The following is a 24434-nucleotide window of genomic DNA, read 5'->3' as shown; positions in this document are numbered from 1 at the left end:
AAAAGCTGCTCAACATCATTAATTGTTAGAGAAATGCAAATGAAAACTACAATAAGGTATCACCTCACACCGGTTAGAATGGGCTTCATCAGAAAATCTACAAACAACAAATGCTGCAGAGGGTGTGGAGAAAAGGGAACCCTCCTGCACTGTTGGTGGGAATGTAAACTGATACAGCCACTATGGAGAACAGTATGGAGGTTCCTTAAAAAACTAAAAATAGAATTACCATAAGATCCAGCAATCCCACTACTGGGCATATACCCTGAGAAAACCACAATTCAAAAAGACACATGCACTCCAGTGTTCACTGCAGCTCTATTTGCAGTAGGCATGTCATGGAAGCAAACTAAATGCCCATCGACAGACGAGTGGATAAAGAAGATGTGGCTCATATTACAATTGAATATTACTCAGCCATAAAAAGGAACGAAATTGGGTCATTTGTAGAGACGTGGATGGATCTAGAGACTGTCATACAGAGTGAAGTAAGTCAGAAAGAGAAAAACAAATATCGTATATTAATGCATATATGTGGAACCTAGAAAAATGATACAAATGAACCGGATTTCAGGGTAGAAATTGAGACACAGATGTAGAGAACAAACGTGTGGACACCAAGGGGGGAAAGCTGTGGGGGGGTTGTGGTGGTGGTGTGATGAATTGGGCGATTGGGGTTGACATGTGTACACCTATGTGTATAAAATTGATGACTAATAAGAAACTGCTGTATTAAAAAAAAAAAAAAGTGCTTTGTACCAGAATGATTACTGTGTGTTGTAGGGGGAGGAGGCTACTTGATAATTTTATGTTGTTTTCCATTATTCTTTGGAATTTTCTTTCTAAAATAGATGAATTTCCTTTAGGAATTCCAGAAAGCCTTTAGAGAAATATTCATAAAATTGTTTGCTTTACAAATGTATGTTATTTTATTGAGAAATAAGATTAAAATCATCTTTCTGATTTTAAGGAAAAAAAAAAAGAAATGTTTTGGTTGCAAAAGACAGAAAAAGCAACCCAAAGTTTACATAACTGCAGAATTTATGGGGGTAGTTCAGACTTCAGGCATGGATAGATTCAGGGTTCAATCAATGCCATGGGCACCAGTTGGCCTGACTCTGCTTTCCTCTATATGGGGCTTTCATTTTTAGGTTCCCTATGGTGGCAAGCCAGCTATGTAATAGCTTGAGCATCATATCTTTCCAAGTTCAAGTTTAGTACAATCAAAAGATTGTACTAGCTGCTTAAGCAAAGCCCTGGAATTAGCTCTGGTTGGGCTTGGATTGGCTTGAATGGAATGAAGGGCCCATTCTTGATGGGGATGGAGTTCACTGATTTGTCTAGACCTAGAGATAGAACCCTAGGAAGTACATGGACTAAGAACTAGAAAGGGCTTGGTTCCCTGGAGGAAAATCAGAGAACTACTAATAGGGAATGGTAGCTTGGGTGGCAAAAACAACAAGGGTCGAAACACCAGGTTTGAAAAAGGATCAATGAAGAATAAAGGCCTGGCACAGAAGGGAGGGATGCAGTCAAGAGATGGATGGAATTGACTTCAAACGAGGAAGCATCTTCATTTCTCTGATGGAAGAGAAGGAGAAGATAATAAAAGATGACACACAAACCATTTGACCATGTAGGTGGAGGTAGTTAAAAATGCATATGTTGGAGACCTTCAATATGGTGGAAGAGTAAGATGTGGAGAGCACCTTCCTCCCCACAAATATATCAGAAATACATCTACATGTGGAACGACTCCTACAGAACACCTACTGAATGCTGGCAGAAGACCTCAGACTTCCCCAAATGCAAGAAACTCCCCACGTACCTGGGTAGGGCAAAAGAAAAAACAGAGACAAAAGAATAGGGACGGGACCTGCACCTCGGGGAGGGAGCTGTGAAGGAGGAAAAGTTTCCATACACTAGGAAGCCCCTTCACTGGTGGAGACGGGGGGGTGGCGGCGGGGGGCAGCTTCGGAGCCACGGAGGACGGCGCAGCAACAGGGGTGCGGAGGGCAAAGCGGAGAGATTCCCGTACAGACGATCCTTGCCGACCAGCACTCACCAGCCCGAGGGGCTTGTCTGCTCACCCGCTGGGGTGGGCGGGGGCTGGGAGCTGAGGCTCGGGCTTCGGAGGTCAGACCCCAGGGAGAGGACTGGGGTTGGCCGTGTGAACACAGCCTGAAAGGGCTAGTGCACAACGGCTAGCCGGGAGGGAGTACAGGAAAAAGTCTGGAGCTGCCTAAGAGGCAAGAGACCATTGTTTCAGTGTGCCTGAGGAGAGGGGATTCAGAGCACCGCTTAAAGGAGCTCCAGAGACGGGTGTGAGCCACGGCTATCAGCACAGACCCCAGAGATGGGCATGAGACGCTAAGGCTGCTGCTGCAGCCACCAAGAAGCCTGTGTGCAACCACAGGACACTATCCACACCTCCCCTCCCAGGAGTCTGTGCAGCCCGCCACTGCCAGGGTCCCGTGATCCAGGGACAACTTCCCTGGGACAACACACGGCGCCTCAGGCTGTTGCAACGTCATGCTGGTCTCTGCCGCCACAGGCTCACCCCACACTCCGTACCCCTCCCTCCTCCCAGCCTGAGTGAGCCAGAGCCCCTGAATCAGCTGCTCCTTTAACCCCGTCTTGTCTGAGCAAAGAACAGACGCACTCAGGGGACCTACATGCAGAGGAGGGGTCAAATCCAGTGCTGGACCCCAGGAGCTGCGCAAACAGAAGAGAAAGGGAAATCTCTCCCAGTAGCCTCAGGAGCAGCATATTAAAACTCCACAATCAACGTGATGTACCCTGCATCTCTGGAATATCTGAATAGACAACGAATCATCCCAAATTGATGCAGTGGACTTGGGGAGCAATGATATAGATATATTTTTCCTTTTTCTCTTTTTGTGAGGGTGTATGTGTATGCATCTTTGTGTGATTTTGCCTGTATAGCTTTGCTTTTACCATTTGTCCTAGGGTTCTGTCTGTCAGTTTTTTGTTTTTCTTTAGTATAGTTTTTAGCGCTTGTTATCATTGGTGGATTTGTTTTTGGTTTGGTTGCTCTCTCTTTCCTTTTTTTTCTTCTTTTTTTAAATTACTTTTTAACTGTTTATTTTTAATAATTATTTTTTATTTTAATAACTTTATTTTATTTTATTATTTTCTTTCTTTCTTTTTTCCCCTTTCTTCTGAACCCTGTGGCTGACAGGGTCTTGGTGCTCCAGCCGGGTGTCAGGCCTGTGCCTCTGAGGTGGGAGAGCCGAGTTCAGGACACTGATGCACCAGAGACCTCCCAGTTCCACGTAATATCAAGTGGCGAAAGCTCTCCCAGAGATCTCTATCTCAATGCTAAGACCCAGCTCCACTCAACGACCAGCAAGGTACAGTGTTGGACACCCCATGCCAAACAACTAGCAAGATAGGAACACAACCCCACCCATTAGCAGAGGGGCTGCCTAAAATCATAATAAGGTCACAGGCACCCCAAAACACACCACCAGACATGGACCTGCCAACCAGAAAGACAAGATCCAGCCTCATCCACCAGAACACAGGCACTAGTCCCCTCTACCAGGAAGCCTACACAACCCACTGAAACAACCTTAGCCACTGGGGGCAGACACCAAAAACAAAGGAAATATGAATGTGCAGCCTACAAAAAGGAGACCCCAAACACAGTAAGGTAAGCAAAATGAGAAGACAGAGAAACACACAGCAGATGAAGGAGCAAGGTAAAAACCCACCAGACCAAACAAATGAAGAGGAAATAGGCAGCCTACCTGAAAAAGAATTCAGAGGAATGACAGTAAAGATGATCCATAATCTTGGAAATGGAGACAATACAAGAAACGTTTAACAAGGACCTAGAAGAACTAACGAGCAAACAAACAATGATGAACAACACAATAAATGAAATTAAAAGTTCTCTAGAAGGAATCAACAGCAGAATAACTGAGGCAGAAGAATGGAAAAGTGACCCGGAAGATAAAATAGTGGAAATAACTACTGCAGAGGAGAATAAAGAAAAAAGAATGAAAAGAATTGAGGACAGTCTCAGAGACCTCTGGGACAACATTAAATGCACCAACATGCAAATTATAGGGGTCCCAGAAGAAGAGAAAAAAAAGGGACTGAGAAAATATTTGAAGAGATTTCAGTTCAAAACTTCCCTAATATGGGAAAGGAAATAGTTAATCAAGTCCAGGAAGTGCAGAGAGTCAGATACAGGATAAACCCAAGGAGAAGCACGCCAAGACACGTATTAATCAAACTATCAAAAATTAAATACAAAGAGAAAATATTAAAAGCAGCAAGGGAAAAACAACAAATAACACACAAGGGAATCCCCATAAGGTTAACAGCTGATCTTTCAGCAGAAACTCTGCAAGCCACAAGGGAGTGGCAGGACATATTTAAAGTGATGAAAGGGAAAAGCCTACAACCAAGATTACTCTACTCAGCAAGGATCTCATTCAGATTTGACAGAGAAATTAAAACCTTTACAGACAAGCAAAAGCTAAGAGAATTCAGCACCATGAAACCAGCTTTACAACAAATGCTAAAGGAACTTTACTAGGCAGGAAACACAAGAGAAGGAAAAGACCTACAATAACAAACCCCAAACAATTAAGAAAATGGTAATAGGAACATACATATCGATAACTACCTTAAGTGTAAATGGCTTAAATGCTCCAACCAAGAGACATAGACTGGCTGAATGGATGCAAAAACAAGACCAGTATATATGCTGTCTACAAGAGACCCATTTCAGACCTAGGGACACATACAGACTGAAACTGAGGGGATGGAAAAAGATATTCCATGCAAATGGAAATCAAAAGAAAGCTGGAGTAGCAATTCTCATACCAGAGAAAATAGATTTTAAATAAAGACTATTACAAGAGGTAAAGAAGGACACTACATAATAATCAAGGGATCAATCCAAGAAGAAGATATAACAATGGTAAACATTTATGCACCCAAAAAAGGAGCACCTCAATACATAAGGGAAATGCTAACAGCCATAAAGGGGGAAATCGACAGTGACACAATCATAGTAGGGGACTTTAACACCCCACTTTCACCAATGGACAGATCATCCATAATGAAAATAAATAAGGAAACACAAGCTTTAAATGACAATAAGATGGACTTAATTGATATTTATAGGACATTCCACCTAAAAACAACAGAATACACTTTCTTCTCAAGTGCTCATGGTACATTCTCCAGGATAGATCATATCTTGGGTCACAAATCAAGCCTTGGGAAGTTTACAAGAATTGAAATCATATCAAGTATCTTTTCTGACCACAATGCTATGAGACTAGATATAAATTACAGGAAAAAAATCTGTAAAAATTACAAGCACATGGAGGCTAAACAATATGCTACTGAATAACCAAGAGATCACTGAAGAAATCAAAAAGTTCCTAGAAACAAATGACAATGAAAACACAACGACCCAAAACCTATGGATTGCAGCAAAAGCAGTTCTAAGGCGGAAGTTTACAGCAATACAATCCTACCTTAAGAAACAAGAAACATCTCTAATAAACAACCTAACCTTACACCTAACAATTAGAGAAAGAACAAAAAAACCCCGAAGTTAGCAGAAGGAAAGAAATCATAAAGATCAGATCAGAAATAAATGAAAATGAAATGAAGGAAATGATAACAAAGATCAATAAAATTAAAATCTGGTTCTTTGAGAAGATAAACAAAATTAATAAACGATTAGCCAGACTCATCAAGAAAAAAAGGGAGAAGACTCAAATCAACAGAATTAGAAATGAAAAAGGAGAAGTAACAACTGACACTGCAGAAATACAAAGGATCATGAGTGATTACTAGAAGCAACTACATACCAATAAAATGGACAACCTGGAAGAAATGGACAAATTCTCTGCAAAGCACAACCTTCCGAGACTGAACCAGGAAGAAACAGAAAATATAAACAGACCAATCGCATGCACTGAAATTGAGACTGTGATTAAAAATCTTCCAACAAACAAAAGCCCAGGGCCAGATGGCTTCACTGGAGATTTCTATCAAACATTCAGAGAGGAGCTAACACCTATACTTCTCAAACTCTTCCAAAATATAGCAGAAGGAGGAACACTCCCAAACTCATTCTATGAGGCCACCATCACCCTGATACCAAAACCAGACAAACATGTCACAAAGAAAGAAAACTATAGGCCAATATCCCTGATGAACATAGATGCAAAAATCCTCAACAAAATACTAGCCAACAGAATCCAACAGCACATTAAAAGGATCATACACCATGATCAAGTGGGGTTTGTCCCAGGAATGCAAGGATTCTTCAATATACACAAATCAATCAATGTGATACACCATATTAACAAAGTGAAGGAGAAAAACCATATGATCATCTCAATAGATGCAGAAAAAGCTTTTGACAAAATTCAACACCCATTTATGATAAAACCCTCCAGAAAGCAGGCATAGAGGGAAATTACCTCAACATAATAAAGGCCATATATGACAAACCCACAGCCAACATCATTCTCAACGGTGAAAAACTGAAACCACTTCCACTAAGATCAGCAACAAGACAAGGTTGCCCACTTTCACCATTATTATTCAACATAGTTTTGGAAGTTTTAGCCACAGCAATCAGAGAAGAAAAAGAAATAAAAGGAATCCAAATCGGAAAAGAAGAAGTAAAGCTGTCACTGTTTGCATATGACATGATACTATACATAGAGAATCCTAAAGACGTTACCAGAAAACTACTAGACCTTATCAATGAATTCGGTAAAGTAGCAGGATACGAAATGAATGCACAGAAATCTCTTACATTCCTATACATTAATGATAAAAAATCTGAAAGAGAAATTAAGGAAAAACTCCCATGTACCGTTGCAACAAAAAGAATAAAAGACCTAGGAATAAACCTACCTAAGGAGACAAAAGACCTGTATGCCAAAATCTATAAGACACTGATGAAAGAAACTAAAGATGATACCAACAGATGGAGAGATATACCATGTTCTTGGATTGGAAGAATCAACATTGTGAAAATGACTATACTACCCAAAGCAATCTACAGATTCAATGCAATCCCTATCAAACTACCAATGGCATTTTTCACAGAACAAGAACAAAAAATTTCACAATTTGTATGGAAACACAAAAGACCCCAAATAGCCAAAGTAATCTTGAGCAAGAAAAATGGAGCAGGAGGAAACAGGCTCCTGACTTCAGACTGTACTACAAAGCTACAGTAATCAAGACAGTATGGTACTGGCACAAAAACAGAAATATAGATCAATGGAACAGGATAGATAGCACAGAGATAACCCACTCACATATCGTCACCTTATCTTTGATAAAGGAGGCAAGAATATACAATGGAAATATGACAGCCTCTTCAATAAGTGGTGCTGGGAAAACTGGACAGCTACATGTCAAAGAATGAAATTAGAACACTCCCTAACACCATACACAAAAGTAAACTCAAAATAGATTAAAGACCTAAATGTAAGGCCAGACACTATAAAACTCTTAGAGGAAAACATATGCAGAACACTCTATGACATAAATCACAGCATGATCCTTTTTGATCCACCTCCTAGATAAATGGAAATAAAAACAAATGGGACCTAATGAAACTTAAAAGCTTTTGCACAGCAAAGGAAACCATACACAAGATGAAAGGACAATGCTCAGAATGGGAGAAAATATTTGCAAATGAAGCAACTGACAAAGGATTAATCTCCAAAATTTATAAGCAGGTCATGCAGCTCGATATTCAAAAAAACAAACAACCCAATCCAAAAATGGGCAGAAGATCTAAACAGACATTTCTCCAAAGAAGATATACAGATTGCCAACAAACACATGAAAGAATGCTCAACATCACTAATCATTAGAGAAATGCAAATCAAAACAAAAATGAGGTATCACCTCACACCAGTCAGAATGGCCATCATCAAAAAATCTACAAACAATAAATGCTGGAGAGGGTATGGAGAAAAGGGAAGCCTCTTGCACTGTTGGTGGGAAAGTAAATTGATAGAGCCACTATGGAGAACAGTACGGAGGTTCCTTAAAAAACGAAAAATAGAACTACCATACGACCAAGCAATCCCACTACTGGGCATATACCCTGAGAAAACCATAATTCAAAAAGAGTCATATACCACAATGTTCACTGCAGCTCTATTTACAATAACCAGCTCATGGAAACAGCCTAAGTGTCCGTCGACAGATGAATGGATAAAGAAGATGTGGCACATATATACAATGGAATATTACTCAGCCATAAAAAGAAACGAAATTGAGTTATTTGTAGTGAGGTGGATGGATCTAGAGTCTGTCATACAGAGTGAAGTAAGTCAGAAAGAGAATAACAAATACCGTATGCTAACACATATACATGGAATCTAAAAAAAAAAAAAAAAAGAGAATGGACTTGAGGACACGGGGACAAGAAAGGGTATGCTGGGACAAAGTGAGAGAGTGGCGTGGACTTATATATACTACCAAATGTAAAATAGATAGCTAGTGGGAAGCAGCTGCATAGCACAGGGGGATCCGCTGGGTGCTTTGTGACCACCTAGAAGGGTGGGATAGGGAGGGTGGAAGGGAGATGTAAGAGGGTGGAGATATGGGGATATACGTATATGTATAGCTGATTCACTTTGTTATAAAGCAGAAAATAACACAGCATTGTAAAGCAATTATACTGCAATAAAGTTGTTAAAAAAAAAAAGAATGCACACATTAAACGGTTTCAATTTTCAAGTAAAACCTCAAGAGAGGAAATAGGTAGTGTCATTTTTTGGGGGAAAAATTATTTAAATCTATTGCTTTGGGACTTCCATGGTGGCACAGTGGTTAAGAATCCACCTGCCAATGCAGGGGACACGGGTTTGATTCCTGGTCCGGGAAGTTGCCACATGCCACGGAGCAATTAAGCCCGTGAGCCACAACTACTGAAACTGCGTTCTAGAGCCCACGAGCCACAACTACTGAGCCCACATGCCACAACTACTGAAGTCCGCGTGCCTAGAGCCCGTGCTCCGCAACAAGAGAAACCACCACGATGAGAGGCCACGCAACGCAACAGAGTAGCCTCCGCTCATGGCAACTAGAGAAAGCCCGCGTGCAGCAACAAAGACCCAATGCAGCCAAAAAAAATCTATTGCTTCAATTATGTTACAGCAAATACACACAAATAGAAAACGAAGATAAAATTCTACAGCTAGCATATCAAATGCTCTCATTCTCTGTACTGCAGACTTACGTAATCTTTACAAAGTTTAAGTATGAATTTTTTTTACTTTACATATATTCTTCATAACTCTTTTTATTTATTTATTTAATCTTTTAGCTCAATCATTTAAAACAATTAAAAACATTTTTTACAATTTTGAAAGGTTACTTTCCATTTATAATTATTACACAATATTGGCTATATTCCCCACGTTGTACATACATCCTTGAGCCTGTCACAACCAATAGTTTGTACCTCCCACTCCCCCACCCCTATACTGCTTCCCCCACCACCAGTAGTTTGTTTTCTGTATCTGTGAATCTGCTTCTTTTCTGTCCATAACCTTTTTAATTGCATACTGTTTCATAGACTAGATGCATCATAAATCACTTAGCCACTCTACTAAAAAAAACCATTTACCTTGCTTCCACATTTTGTTAGAAATAATGCTACAATTACTATGCACTTAGCCATTTATTTTTCCATGAGGTATTTCATTAGCAAAAATTCCCAAGAATGGGATAATGTGTGAAAGGGAATGAACAGTTTGTTCGTCTTAAGTGTGTTGCAAAATCACCTTTCAAAAGGTACACACAAGTATCCGTGCTCCCAGCCATATATGTAATTACTAGTTTCATCACACACCAAGTATTTGAGGCATTCCATTCCATTAATATCTTCGAGGTAATTAACATAACATACTCATGTGTGTCAGGATGGGTCTAAAAAGTTTAGTCATGTTAATTCATTTCATTTTCACTAAGGAGGGGGAAACTTTTTACGATCCATGTTTTTACAGATAGGCAAACTAAGATACCAAGAGGTTATTAAGTAAACTGCTGGGAAGTGGAAGAACTGGTTTTTGAACCAAAGAAATCAGCCCAGAACCTGCCTGGTCAACCACTAGGCTATTTAACCTTGTAATAGCTTTTGATTGATGTTTGCCCAAGTGTGAAAAACGTGTATATATTTGTGAGAGAATTTCATCATGCCCCTTGTTATAAGGTTCTTTTTTGATGGTTCTGCCCCAGAGAGGGATAATAGTGGGGTATGTCATATGGATTGGGACACCTCAAATGGTCTGAATGGGGAGATTTATCACGATTCATGCTTTTTCTTTACCCCTTGCCAATATGTAAAGTTCAGAAACTAAGAATTACATTGCTAAGATTGAAAATAAATACAGTTGTTTCGTCCATCCAGGACACCCCAGGCCTTTTTTTTTTAAGACTCTGATGGCTCTATAATCTATTTCAATCTGCCAGTTACCATAGAAACATACCTTCTGGGCTTGCTTGAACATCTGAAATGTGGGCATTGCTTTGATGTGATAAATTTGGGCCAACTCCTGGAAAATGAAAGAAGTAGCATGAAGTCACAGTTTTGGTATCCTCTCTCTGGACCAACAGCGGTACTTGGTGACGTCTCAGGAGGCATGTCTGAGAGCCCAGGGACAGCTGATACATTACAGATTCTCTTGCCAAGAACTTTTCTAATATATCCTCAAAGCTTCCAGGAATGTTACAGTAGAAAAAATGACTGTTTCCAGCATTCCTGAGCTTTCTCATTCAAGAGCTCTAGGAGACGGGTGAGAGATGGGGGCCAAAACAGAATGGACTGAAGGACAAAATGAGCTCTATTTAAAAGAGCTTGTGAAAGACGGCAGAAGGGAGCCAGTGGAATCCAATATGGAAAGAGCATATTGTAAAAAATAAGAACGGGTAAAGGTCTCTTTATAACTCACACTTGAGACATGGGGTGATATAATGTCTTGCATTTTAAGTAAAGCTTGCATATTTCTTTCTTTTAAGCCTTATGCCTCTTCACTGCCCATCTTTGTGAAAGATTTGGAGCCAAGAGACAAGAAAATATGTTAGCACTCCAATTGCTCTAATCCATTACAATCTGATTTCAAATACCACTTTCCGTTTATTTTGTTTGAGTCAAAAGAAAATTAGCCACCCAGCAGCTCATGCAGCTTAATAACAAAAGAACAAACAACCCAATCCAAAAATGGGCAGAAGACCTAAATAGACATTTCTCCAAAGAAGATATACAGAGTGCCAACAAACACATGAAAGAATGCTCAACATCACTAATCATTAGAGAAATGCAAATCAAAACTACAATGAGATATCATCTCACACCAGTCAGAATGGCCATCATCAAAAAATCTAGAAACAATAAATGCTGGAGAGGGTGTGGAGAAAAGGGAACCCTCTTACACTGTTGGTGGGAATGTAAATTGATACAGCCACTGTGGAGAACAGTATGGAGCTTCCTTAAAAAGCTACAAATAGAACTACCATATGACCCAGCAATCCCACTACTGGGCATATACCCTGAGAAAACCATAATTCAAAAAGAGCCATGTACCAAAATGTTCATTGCAGCTCTATTTACAATAGCCCAGAGATGGAAACAAACTAAGTGTCCATCATCGGATGAATGGATAAAGAAGATGTGGCACATATATACAATGGAGTATTACTCAGCCATAAAAAGAGACGAAATTGAGCTATTTGTAATGAGGTGGATAGACCTAGAGTCTGTCATACAGAGTGAAGTAAGTCAGAAAGAGAGAGACAAATACCGTATGCTAACACATATATATGGAATTTAAGAAAAAAAAAATGTCATGAAAAACCTAGGGGTGAAACAGGAATAAAGACACAGACTTACTAGAGAATGGACTTGAGGCTATGGCGAGGGGGAAGGGTAAACGGTGACAAAGCAATAAAGAGGCATGGACATGTATACACTACCAAACGTAAGGTAGATAGCTAGTGGGAAGCAGCCGCATAGCACAGGGAGATCAGCTCGGTGCTGTGTGACCGCCTGGAGGGGTGGGATAGGGAGGGTGGGAGGGAGGGTGACGCAAGCGGGAAGAGATATGGGAACATATGTATATATATAACTGATTCATTTTGTTGTGAAGCTGAAACTAACATACCATTGTAAAGCAATTATGGTCCAATAAAGATGTTTAAAAAAAAAAAAAAAAAAAAAAAACCTCTCCCCTGCCACCCCCACTACATTATCATTTTCATGACCACAGCAATGACAACAATGAATACATTACTATTAGAAAAGAAAATTGTGCATTTTGTTTCACCTTAAGAGACAAAGAGCTGTAATCAAAAAAGAAAATAACACATGTTGCTGAGGGTATGGGGAAATCAGAACCCTCATACATCGCTGGTGGGAATGTAAAATAGTGCAGCTGTTTCGAAGACAATTTGTCAGTTCCTCGATAAGTTAAATAAAGAGTTACCATATGACCCAACAATTCCATGTCTAGATATATAGCCAAAAGAAACGAAAATGTATACATAAATGTTTATGCCAGTATTAGACATAATAGCGAAAAGTTGCAAACAACCCGAATGTCCATCGTAGGATGAATGGATAAAAAAAGGTAATATATTATTCAGCAATAAAAGGGAATGGAGTACTGATACATGCCCCATCATGGATGAACCCTGCAAGCTTATGGTAAGTGAAAGAAGCCCATCACAAAAGAACACATATTCTATAATTCCATGTATATGAAATGGCTAGAATAAGCAAATCTAGAGACAATGTAGACTTATGGTTGCTTAGGGTTGAGGTGGTGGATGGAGGGATCGGGGCAGGGAGGTGACTGCTATAGGGAACAGTGTTTCTTTCCAGAGTTGTGAACACTTTCTAAAATTGACTGTAGTGACAGGTGCACAACTCTGTGAATATGAAAAAGACAAAGAGATAATAACCCTAGCTGTGTATTCTGAATGCATAGTATATGATTCATCTTAAAGGACAATCACACACTGTCATACTTTAATGAAAGTTGAAGGAAATGGAAAAATGGAACTTTTTTTATGTTCTGGGTAGTATGTCATATATGTTGTGCCTTTTATCTTACCATACTCCGTTAATTATTACCTTGTTTCACATACAGAGAAAGTGAAGTTTATAGAGGTTAACTGATAAGAGGTCACAAAACTATTAAAGGGCAGGATGGGTGAATAGTAGATTTTTTAAATTCTAAAGCTCAAATTCAATCCAATGTATGCATAGGCCACTTGTTATCGGTACTTTTCCTCATTATAAGTGAACAAATGTTAGGAAGAAAAATTTTGTAGACACATTGTGTGTATCAGTAAGCACATTTTGATTGAGGACACGGGCTGATTATATTTGCGGGGGGGGGGGTGAGGAAGAAAGGCTCTAGGGAGGTAAGGGAAGGATTTCCTGGAATTCCTTGTGGTGTTTAAAAAACCCCACAAAAAGCATAAGCTATAGCAAGGGGAAAGCAAGTTATGTTAAAATGTCTGTAATGCATTGAGTTAGGTTTTAGAAATTGAATAATAATCTATTATAGGGGTGAAAATCAGTTTTCACTCTGAGCCCAACTTCAACCAACTGGTATTGGCTGTCTAGAGCAACTCTACTGAGCAGGATTGTGGGGCAGAGTCCAGAGCAAGTGGTGAAGAATATTAGGCTTGATTAGTGAATTCTGCCATAGTATGGGAAGGCAGGGGGCAGCAGGAGAGCCACATATCTATTGTCTTTTTAAAAAAAATACAAAATATACAAGAACGTTATGAGGGAGTTTACTACAGTTCATCACACTTATATATATATATTTTTGTTTGTTTGTTTTTGCGGTACGCGGGCCTCTCACTGTTGTGGCCTCTCCCCTTGCGGAGCACAGGCTCTGGACGCACAGGCTCAGCGGCCATGGCTCACGGGCCCAGCCGCTCCGCGGCATGTGGGATCCTCCCGGACCGGGACATGAACCCGTGTGCCCTGCACCGGCAGGCAGACTCTCAACCACTGCGCCACCAGGGAAGCCCGTTCATCACACTTTAAATTGCTTATATAGTCACTGAGACAGCACTCTCAATGACATTGCGTTGGATTTTACATATCTACAAGGAAGGATTTAAGATTCTTACCCGAGCATCGTCCACATCCACGCTAGCAAACAGGACGTTTCGGTATTGCACAGACATTTCCTTCAAAGTAAAAGAGTAAAAAATTCCTCATTAGCTTAATGTTAATATTAAATCACACACTAGCAATGTCTTTTAGCAAAAACAAAACCGAACAAAAAGGTTGATCAAGAGAGCTAAGCATCATTCTGGCATTGCACTACTGCCTAGAACCTCAAGCACGAAAGTCAAAGTTGGATGCTGCCAAGGTCAAGCAAAGATCAACGGCAGAACCAGAGTCTAAAGTCTGTGTCCTGCTATGTATCAAAACTAGATTTTCCAGAATCCTCTGCCAGCTGTCTTCCTGTTAGGTTCTGCCAGTGGGAAGCATTTGCAGGAAAATGGAAAATGGGAGGAGGGAAAAACAACTCTCCTGCTTCTGTTCCAGATGTTCTGGAAGCATCTTTGACAGCGGTGGTGACAGTGGTGTTGGTAATGGGTATGGGGTAGTGGATGCAGAAGCAGCCTGTAAATGTCAGCTCCTGGGATTTTCTTTTTTCCCAACAGCTAGGTTCATTCTTTAAGGGCACTTAATAGCATACTGATTTGTTTGCATTAACATCATATCTCAAGCATTTCCATTGACCTGTTTCAAATGAAACCTCTCTTCAATGGTGGTATGAAGTGTCCAGACTTTGGCCAAGTGGAGACAACAACGGATGGAGCTGTCACTGGTGGCTGCTCCCGTGGGCAAGCAGGAAGCAGCATGACATGGACTGATTAGGTGGACATTAGGTGCAGAGTTCTGTTGTAGGGATTCCCTCCGGTTGTTTGTCCATGAAATGTGCCCTAAGTGGGAGTTCTTTCTTCAGTGGCTCATCAAGATGATGCAATTGGGGGAAAACTCTTGGATAATAAACACGAAGGTCTTTGGTATCTTAGAGTACTTTGCAGATAAAAAAAAGATGCTGATTTTGACTGGCAGCATCTCCACGCCTGGCAGGAAGGTGGTGTTGCCCAAGAATTCTGGGGAAATTGACTTGCACTTTTCAAGTTTCAAGATACATGGGTGTTCTCCAGTAGCAGTCAGGTGGGGCAATGGGTTTGACTTATGTGGACATCTGATTTCAGGGTCAGGTTCTATTTAGGAAGTTTTCAGAGTCTCCCAAGTCTGACAGGAAATGGACAGGGTTATAGTAGTTTTGTATTGAGTAGTAGTCAGAAGACATGGTACAGATGGTACAGGTTCCTTGCTAGACTGGGGTTCCCTTGTGAACACTGCCTTCCCTCACTATCCCACTCCATCTACCTAGGACCCTCCTCTGCCCTCAACAAAAATTCTTCCTTCTGCTCTGTTCTTCCTCCCATATAATCTGTTACCATCTGGTCACCTGTTCTGTTTGCTCTTAACTCTAAACTGTCTCCTGAATTTGACCTTTCCTTTTTTCTCCCCAAATCACTGCCCTAGTTTTGGTAAACTCATCATTGATATTGTTGTTCACCTTGGGTTACCTGCCTCAGTCTTTCCAACCCATTCTTATACAACACTGCCAAAAGTATTTTCCAAAAACCCACATTTGATCATGGCAAAACCTTTTTAAACATTCTTCTGTTTTGACTCTAGAGCAACTCATTAAGTTATAACACAAGGGCCTTCTCCATCTGGGCTCAGCTTCCTTTTCAAGGCTCGTGTGTTGCTACTTCCACTGTATACACTGTAAGTTAGCCTCACAGAGTACTTGCCTTCCCACGATCACACCATGCAATTTCTCAACAAATTTATAACCTCCTCTTTTCCAGAAATGTCCTTTTTGGGGTTCTATGCCAGGTAATCCTCTTAGCCCAGAGTCATCAAACTTTGCCCTATAGACCAAATCCAGATCTCCACGTGGTCTCATAAATAAAGTTTTATTGGAACATGTTTGCCCATTCGTGTATTGCCATTGCCTGCTTTTGTGCTACAAGATCAAAGCTGAGTATATATGACATAGACCATATAACCTGCAAACCTGAAAATACTGTCTTTAACCTTTACAGAAAAGGTTCCTGACCCCTGCTCTTAATCATCAAGGCCCAGATCAAATGGGACTGTGGAATTTACTCAAGACTTAAAGTTTTAAATCACTTCTTAAAATCCACATTTGCTTATGATTTACTTTTTTTCTTCTTGCCATACATCCTTTAGCAGAGACTCTGGGTTGTCAACTTTTAGTTTTTGTGTGTCTGAAAAGGTCTTTTTTTAAAAAAATTAATTAATTAAATTTTATTTATTTATGGCTGTGTTGGGTCTTCGTTGCGGTGCGCTGGCTTCTCATTGTGGTGGCTTCTCTTGTTGCAGAGCACAGGCTTCTAGGCACACAGGCTTCAGTAGTTGTGGCACAGGCTCAGTAGTTGTGGTGCACTGGCTTAGTTGCTCTGCAGCATGTGGGATCTTCCCAGACCAGGGCTCAAACCCCTGTCTCCTGCATTGGCAGGCGGATTCTTAACCACTGTGCCACCAGGGAAGCCCCTGAAAATGTCTTGAACTCTTCCCCACCTAGAGTAATGGTATAGCCGGCTCACTTGCATTCCACCTTCCTGCAGAACCTGGAAAAGGGAAAAGGTAAAGTTTCCTTGGATTCCCTTGCAGCTAGAGTTCTGGATGCAAATTGGTTTCACCAGTGAGATGCATGAAGGCAAGACTTGGAAGGCAGAAGTGAGACAGGGCTACTTTCTTTTCATCTTTGGATGTCCTGCTGGAAAGCATGACTGGGGTGTGGGAGGGTAATCGTGCTGGAGGCAGCAGCTATGCTGAGGGATCCAGTGCCCCGACATCAGCTTCTGGATTCTGATTCTAACTCTCCGACTGCTGTTTTTCTGTTTGTTTGTTTTCTCCCAGTAGTGGCTTCCCACCTCTTCTCACATCTGATATTGGTAAAGGTAGGATCCCCTCAAGTGGGTCTGTTGTGCTTTTGAGTCATTCATGGGGTTCCCGTCTGGAGCCCATTCATCCAGTCTTGTAATGATTTTATGAGCATTTAACTCCTCGTATTAAAATCCTTTTCAGTCTAATTTGGTTTCTGTTTCTACTTTGATCTCCGACAAAGTGCCCTAGAGTAAGAAAAGTGTTTCCTCCAACTCCATTATGTACAATGAGTTTTTAATAAATGACACATGATGAATACCTTCTCTTGAAAAAGTTCAAACATTACAAGAAAAATAAAGCAAAGCATGGACTTTTCCCATTCTCAATCCTCCCCCAATTTTCACTCCCTCTCACAGAAAAAAAAAAAAAAAACTTGTTTGATCTGCATCTTCTGCTCCCCTTTGTCTACATATAATATATATGTATATATGTTGATATATACATACACACATATATATGTATATATGTTGATATATACATACACACATATGTATATGTATCTCTGTTTTACATAAATGGGACCGTACTGTATACCTTTTCCTATATTGTTCTCTTTTTTCTTAATTCTATTGTTGTCTTGGAGGTAATTCCTTCATTATGTGTGGGTCTACTGGATTCTTTTTATCATCTGAATAGTATTTCACAGTGTGGATACACCCAACTTTAAAAACTGTGTGTGCGTTAGTCTGGATCCCAACAGAAAACAGATGGCACATTCAAATTAGGATAACTTAGGGACATTTATCACCAAAGGGCTAACTATAAATAACTAAATTTAGGGATGGGTGTTGAGGAGCTGTGAGAGTCTTCACACAACAGTAGCAGAGCCCTTACCACCCTCAGGGCCCCGAAGGTATGAAGGGAGAAAGGGGTTACCAAGCCCGAGATTAAAATGCCTCATGGGCCATTGAAATTTGATCAGCTTTGACTTTGTGGCAGGTGAGGTAGTTATACTCCTGAAGCTAAACTTTGGAGACTCTAAGTTTAAGTGTCTGAATAGAGGGGCCTGCCAGATATGAAAATGTTCCCTGTGGATATTCTAAGAATTTTAGGCAGAGAATAGATGTTGAGATGTCATGTAGCCAATTTCTCTATTTGAATACGTTTCTTTTAAAATTAAATATCAAAGGTTGTGATTGTGGTTAGAATGAATTCAGGTAGATTGAAGAGTTTAAGTCAAAAAAGTTGAAATGTTAGAAATCTTGCTGAAAATAAACCAGAGTATTTTCAGTTGTGTAGAGAAATCCAAATTTTATATTTGAAGGAATAGATTTCATAAAATGGTCCATAAATGTGAAACATCTGTGCAATAAGGAGAAATGAAAAGAAAATGCCCTGAGTTTCTTTCTGCCACACGTTATATACCTCCCTCCCCATCCCTCAATGGTGAAAACTCTTAAAGGGGTAATAGGAAAATTAACTAGATGAAACATTGTATAGACATGAAAATTATAATCTGGAAACTTGATAAAAACATGAACAAACGTGTATATGGAAAAAGATCTGAATATAAGTATATGATTACAACTAAGTGGAATATTTTACTAAGATATTTTATAAAGGAGTTCAGATATGAAAGGAATATGTGAGACATAGGATTTGTTCTGATAATAGGGTGGAAGGATTGGGAGCAGTTTATTCTTTTATATTATAGTTAAAAACAAGTATCATGTTCATCTGTAATCTATTCCAATATTTGGAAGTTCTGAATTCTGGAACTTAGGTAAAATGTCATTATTATGAATAATCCATTCCTTTGTACAATTGTACTCTTTCACACCTTTTGATGATCCTTGCAGAATTATCCATAGACAAGTAACATTAATTTTCTGGTGTGTATACTAATGATCTAATTAGATCTCACTATATTATATTCAGGTTAACCAGGATGCTTCAAAAAACTATGATTCTGTGCAAAATATTTTAAGTTTAATTAGGTCCCATTTGTTTATTTTTGTTTTTACTTCCATTACTTTAGGAGACGGATCTAAAAGATACTGCTGTGATTTATGTCAAAGAGTGTTCTGCCTATGTTTTCCTCTAGAAGTTTTATAATATCTGGTCTTACATTTAGGTCTTTAATCCATTCTGAGTTTATTTTTGTATATGGTGCTAGTGAATGTTCTAATTTCATTCTTTTAAATGTGGCTGTCCAGTTTTCCCAGCACCATTTACTAAAAGGACGGTCTTTTCTCCGTTGTATATTCTTGCCTCCTTTGTCATAGATTAATTGACCATAGGGGCGTGGGTTTATTTCTGGGCTTTCTATCTTGTTCGATTGATCTACATATGTCTGTTTTTGTGCCAGTACCATACTGCTTTGATTACTGTGGCTTTGTTAGTGAGGTCTGAAGTCAGGGAGCCTGATTCCTCCAACTCTGTTTTTCTTCCTCAAGATTGCTATTGGTTAGTTGTGTTTCCATACAAATGAAAAAAAAATTTGTTCTGGTTCTGTGAAAAAAGCCATTAGTAATTTGATGAGGATTGCACTGAATCTATAGATTGCCTTGGATAGTACAGTCATTTTAAAACAAACTTATGGTTACTAAAGGGGAAAGGGGGGTAGGGATAAATTAGGAGGTTGCTATTAACACATACACACTGCTATACATAAAACAGTTAACCAACAAGGACCTACTGTGTAGCATAGGGAACTATACTCAATATTTTGTAACTTGTAAGGGAAAAGAATCTGAAAAAGAATATCTCTATCCCTATCAATCTATCTATCTATCCGTCCAAATCATTGTGCTGTATGCCTGAAACTAACACAACATTGTAAATCAACTATACTTAAATAAAATTGAAAATTTTTAAAAATAATAATAAAAAAAGAAGTAGGCACCAAGTGGGGGGGAAGCTGTGATTCCATAATGGCTCATAAAGGCAAAACTTTTAAGATTTATTGGGAAAACTATTTAAGAACTTTAAATTCCTTCTAAAATTGTGAAATAGACACTGATGATACTTACATGAAAAAGAGGATAAATTCTTTTGCAAGGACCACACCATTTTGCTGAAAATTCAATTACTACAAGTTTGTTTTCGGCAGATTTCAAAAGTGCTTTTAATTCATCCTGAGACCAGAGCATAAATGAGGAAATGTGCACAATCACTGAATCTCATAATGTCTTGCAGGGAATAAAATGACAGCTTAGTTATGGTGCCCCACCCCATTGTTCTCCAGGGGATCCAACCTTTCCTAAATGTCCCTGAGGGCATATATATATATTTATCTTTCTAAGTATACATAAGTGATGATATACCCACACAAAAAGGTTAGGATTCTATTTACCAGATGGGTTGGTAATGGTGGTTGGTAATGGTTGGATACCTCTGGGGAGAGGCTGAGATTAGATAGTGAGAGATGAGGGGTGGAAGGTGGGGATGAATGGGTGTTCAAGGTGGACATCTATATTTGATTTTTTAAACAAGGACCTAAACATGCATTAACAGAGAAATCTAAAGGAGAGCTAACCTAATACCTTGAATCATTTCTTGATTTTGTTTTGTTTGGTTTGGGGGGGGGTGGGCTGATCATTATTAAAGATATAGTTAAAACCATATATTTAAGGATTAGACATGCTTCTTGCTGAATGTCTTAAGTGAATTTTTTCTACCAACTGTCTGTATCATCTAAGTAAAGTAAGATTTTCCCTCCTGGGACCTCAGATCATGGTATCTATGCTTGATTGCTTTGTGAACAATGTCCTACACTAGTTATTTCATGCACGGCTTGTCTTTCCAACACGTCCCTACAGAACTCAATCCTGACTCACTTCTGTGCCTCCATGGCCCCTAATTGGCACATGGTAAGTGCTCATGGAGCATTTAGTTGATGAATGAATGATCTGCTAATACACAGTGCTCTGTTCAAGATTTACTTTTCCTTTTCTCACTGGAATTCTACCAAGAGTATCTAATTTACTCTGCGCTTGGTATTCTCTTCCTTAATCTCTACAACCACCCTATGCAGTGGATATTATTATTATCCCAATTTCACAGATGAAAAAACTAACACGTATTAACTTTCTCATAGTCAACCAGCTGGTGAGTGGTGTAGTTGGGATAGCTAACCTAGTGAGCTTGACCCCAGAGTCCATTTCCTTAACCACTAGACAAAATCGTCTCCTGAGTTCTTTATAGTAACGGGGCTCACTCTTCCTCTCTCTGGCCCAAATGCCATCATGCGCTTATACCTGGACCACTAATTAATACGGAGGGATGGGATCACTAATTGAGTTAAATCAATCAGGGCCTATCACTGGAAAGAGGGATGGGGTTTATTCCATACAGATGGCATATACTTTATAATAGGGGAGTCTTGACAATTACATTGCCATTTGATTTACTTTCAATAAGTGAAACGGATGACTCAAAGAAGACATGCTCTTCCTTTACCAATATTCCTCCAAGAGAGGGGGGACTAACTTTTCAAAAAGCCACGCCAAGCCTCCACTTCTCAGTTGCTTCTGAAGTTATAAGGTAGATGCCATCCTCTAAAGCATACATGTCTTCTCTTCTCAGTAGTTGTTAGGGTGTAAAATGGACTACCTGGTCCAATGAATTTGACTTGGCTAAGTTCTCTGAAGGTAATACTCCCATGGTATGCATAGTGATCCCACATGTACCTATTGAGGCCGACTCTATGCCAGCTACTGGACACGCTGCTAGGATATAGCATAGACAAAAAACAAAACATTCCACCCACTGCCTTCATGGAGCTTACATTTGGTGGGGAAGCCAATGGTAAGATTAATAAGTAAAATATATAGTAAATTTGTGATCATTGCTAATAAAGAAAAAAGGAGAAGAATAAAACAGGAGGGAAGGATGGGCACTGGATGACAATCACAGTTGGGGTGGCCAAGGTCCACCTCGATGTGACATTTGAATAAAGACATAAAGGAGACAGTAGGCCCTCAGAATAGGTCTCTGAGGAGGAGATGGAGAGGGCTTCTCAGAGGATGAGTGAGACTCCAAGCTACTCTATGAGAGTCCCAGAAAACCAAAAAAAGAAGAATTACCAAAATCATTAGCAAGTGTGTGCTATTTCTAAAACATTTTTTTATGTCAAAGGTACATGGCAATGCCTTCTTTCAATCTGGTCGCTCTCATATTTGTGATCTTACATGCAGGCACATTTGGGGAAAGTGTCAAAAGTCTAATTCTGAGGGTGCTAGTGGAGGGAAGACCCAGTCCCTATGTGTCCCTCTTCCCTCCAGCTCCTGGTCGTCCTGTAATGTGGTCACATCAGAATGTCTGGATGCTAAATGCCTGCTCTACCTCTAAATGATGTAGGCCCTTAACCACTCTTTTAGAGGCAATTTTCTTTACATAAAGAATTATCCCTGGCCCATATATGTATTGAGATTTGTTGTGGCAGTACCATTGGACAATGGATAGAAAGTGATTTTATGAAATACCACCTAAACACTTGTTAATGCCCCTGGTCCATTCTATAGGCATGTCTAGGGGTTCTGTTCTCTTTCCTGGGATAAAAGAAATATGTGGACTATTTTACTTCCATAAAATTTTCCAGGTACAACTAAGGTAAAATTGGTGGGATCAGGTACAGGATGGGCTATGTTAGGAGCTGGCCTGGATCCAGCTAGAGTCAGAGCAAGAAATGAGATGGAGGAAGGGATAAAACTCTTTTTGATCAATTTTTCTCTTGGCTACTCTCTAGAGAGTGCCGTCCCTCAAGAAACAACATGAAGAACAAGCATTAAAAAAGAAAAATCTCCTCTTGCTACAGAGCAATGAAGGAGTACTGGATGGAGGAAATATTCCTTAAAGTTGATCAAATCTGCTCTCCAGGTGTCTCTTTTGAAACACTCCTTGAAGCCACATAAATACTTGCCATGTCTCTAATATTCTGCACCATGACTTACACCTGGGAATTGCGGACAAAACTTTCCTGTTGGTTCAGTTGGCTGACTGTAGCTGTCTCCTATCAACTATAGGATCCTAGCTGGAATATAAGGGTACCTTCTCTATGACATCATTGAACATGACATCTTAGAATCTGGAACTTTGGCAGACATGGAGCTAATTTCATTTTGATGCTATGACTAGTTAGTCAGTGTGTGGTCAGCCAAAAATCAGCCAACTGCTGGCCTTGTGGGCAGAGTCAAAAACGTGTCTGTCTCTTGTTAACCTTCTACTACCTATTTCCATGCACCCCCTCCCTTCCCCAGCCCTGGCAACCACCAAATGAGAAACAAGCAAAGTAATATTAAATAGATGAAAGTTATTTTCATTTAGGATTTTGAAGGGATTAGTTTGCAGTTGAGAAAGATACTAAAGCCTAATCCTATAATAATGTTTCTTGTACATTTGGTTTTATGAGTCACAGATTCCCTAAACTTTGTTATTTTTGCTCTACTTATTTAGGAAGTAATGAAACTTCACTTTCACGGACTGGACCAGGGTTTGGCCAACTTTTTCTGTCAAGAACCAGATAATATTGGGGGCTTTATGGACCACATGCAGTCTTTGGTTCATATTCTTTGTTTTTAAATCTTTTAAAAAAGTAAACATTTTTAGCTGCTGGGCCTTACAAAGATAGCAGCAGCTTGCAAACTCTGCACAGGATGATTTGTTATTTTTCAGAATTTAAGGTCAGAAGAAAACCCAAACATGGCCAGGACCAATGTTCCTCAGACCTTCCTCAGAGCAACACCACCAGCCATCACCACAAAGTAAGAAACTGCAGAATTCTACAATAAAACAAAACCAGCAAAATCATTCTTTCGGTTTTTTCCACTCCTCCATTCAGGTCTCTCAGGAACGAATTATCTGCCTTTCTTTTTAGTGTGTGTTAGATGAAGAGCTATGAATATTTCTTGTACAGCCTCGGCCAAGTTGTTTTTTGTTGCTTCCCAGCACCCATTTCTTCCACTTTCTACCAAAAATACACGGATTTTTCTGTGGGTGAATTTATCCCTCCTCCATTTTACAGCAGCTATGCGGTTTGTATGGGATTCATCTAAGTCCAGGGCTCCACCCTGATGATCTTAATCCAACCAACAATCCTATCTTTAGGCCAAGGGTTAAGCACGAGAGAACGAGAAAGCAAGAGAAAGCAATTCCTAGCCCTTGTGACAGTTACTGAAATTTCCTCTTTCTTCATCTGAATGTAAACAAGATGCTGGCTGGCAGCTGTTATAAAACACACAGGAACCCAGTCTTTAAGACCAATGTTTCAGAAAGCAGTGAGGCGACAGAGAGGAAACCTGGGTTTTTGGTTTGGTCCACTGGATGAAATGTTGCTGGAAGTGCTATCTAAGCCTGACATTTGTTTCCACAGACAGCAAATTCCTTTACAGCTGAAACTGAATTAAGCTGGAATTTCTAATACTTACCTGGT

The 24434-nt window shown here is 39.8% G+C and overlaps 1 protein-coding gene across 2 annotated transcripts in view; it reads right to left on the bottom strand.

Annotated features, from left to right (window-relative positions):
• TXNDC8 (thioredoxin domain containing 8) overlaps window positions 1-22949 on the bottom strand; it is a 40356-nt gene extending 17407 nt beyond the window's left edge. For both annotated transcript variants that reach the window (XM_060299940.1, XM_060299941.1), the window contains exons 1-4: window positions 22926-22949; window positions 20035-20139; window positions 14182-14241; window positions 10524-10589 (exon numbers count right to left, since the gene is read on the bottom strand). In XM_060299940.1, the coding sequence (XP_060155923.1) occupies window positions 10524-10589; window positions 14182-14241; window positions 20035-20139; window positions 22926-22949 (255 nt within the window). The remainder of the gene's footprint in view (window positions 1-10523; window positions 10590-14181; window positions 14242-20034; window positions 20140-22925) is intronic.
• Window positions 22950-24434: the final 1485 nt, after the last annotated feature.

The sequence above is a fragment of the Globicephala melas genome, chromosome 6, assembly GCF_963455315.2.
Source record: "Globicephala melas chromosome 6, mGloMel1.2, whole genome shotgun sequence".
Taxonomy (NCBI): Eukaryota; Metazoa; Chordata; class Mammalia; order Artiodactyla; family Delphinidae; genus Globicephala; species Globicephala melas.
This window is presented reverse-complemented; position numbering and strand designations above follow the sequence as displayed.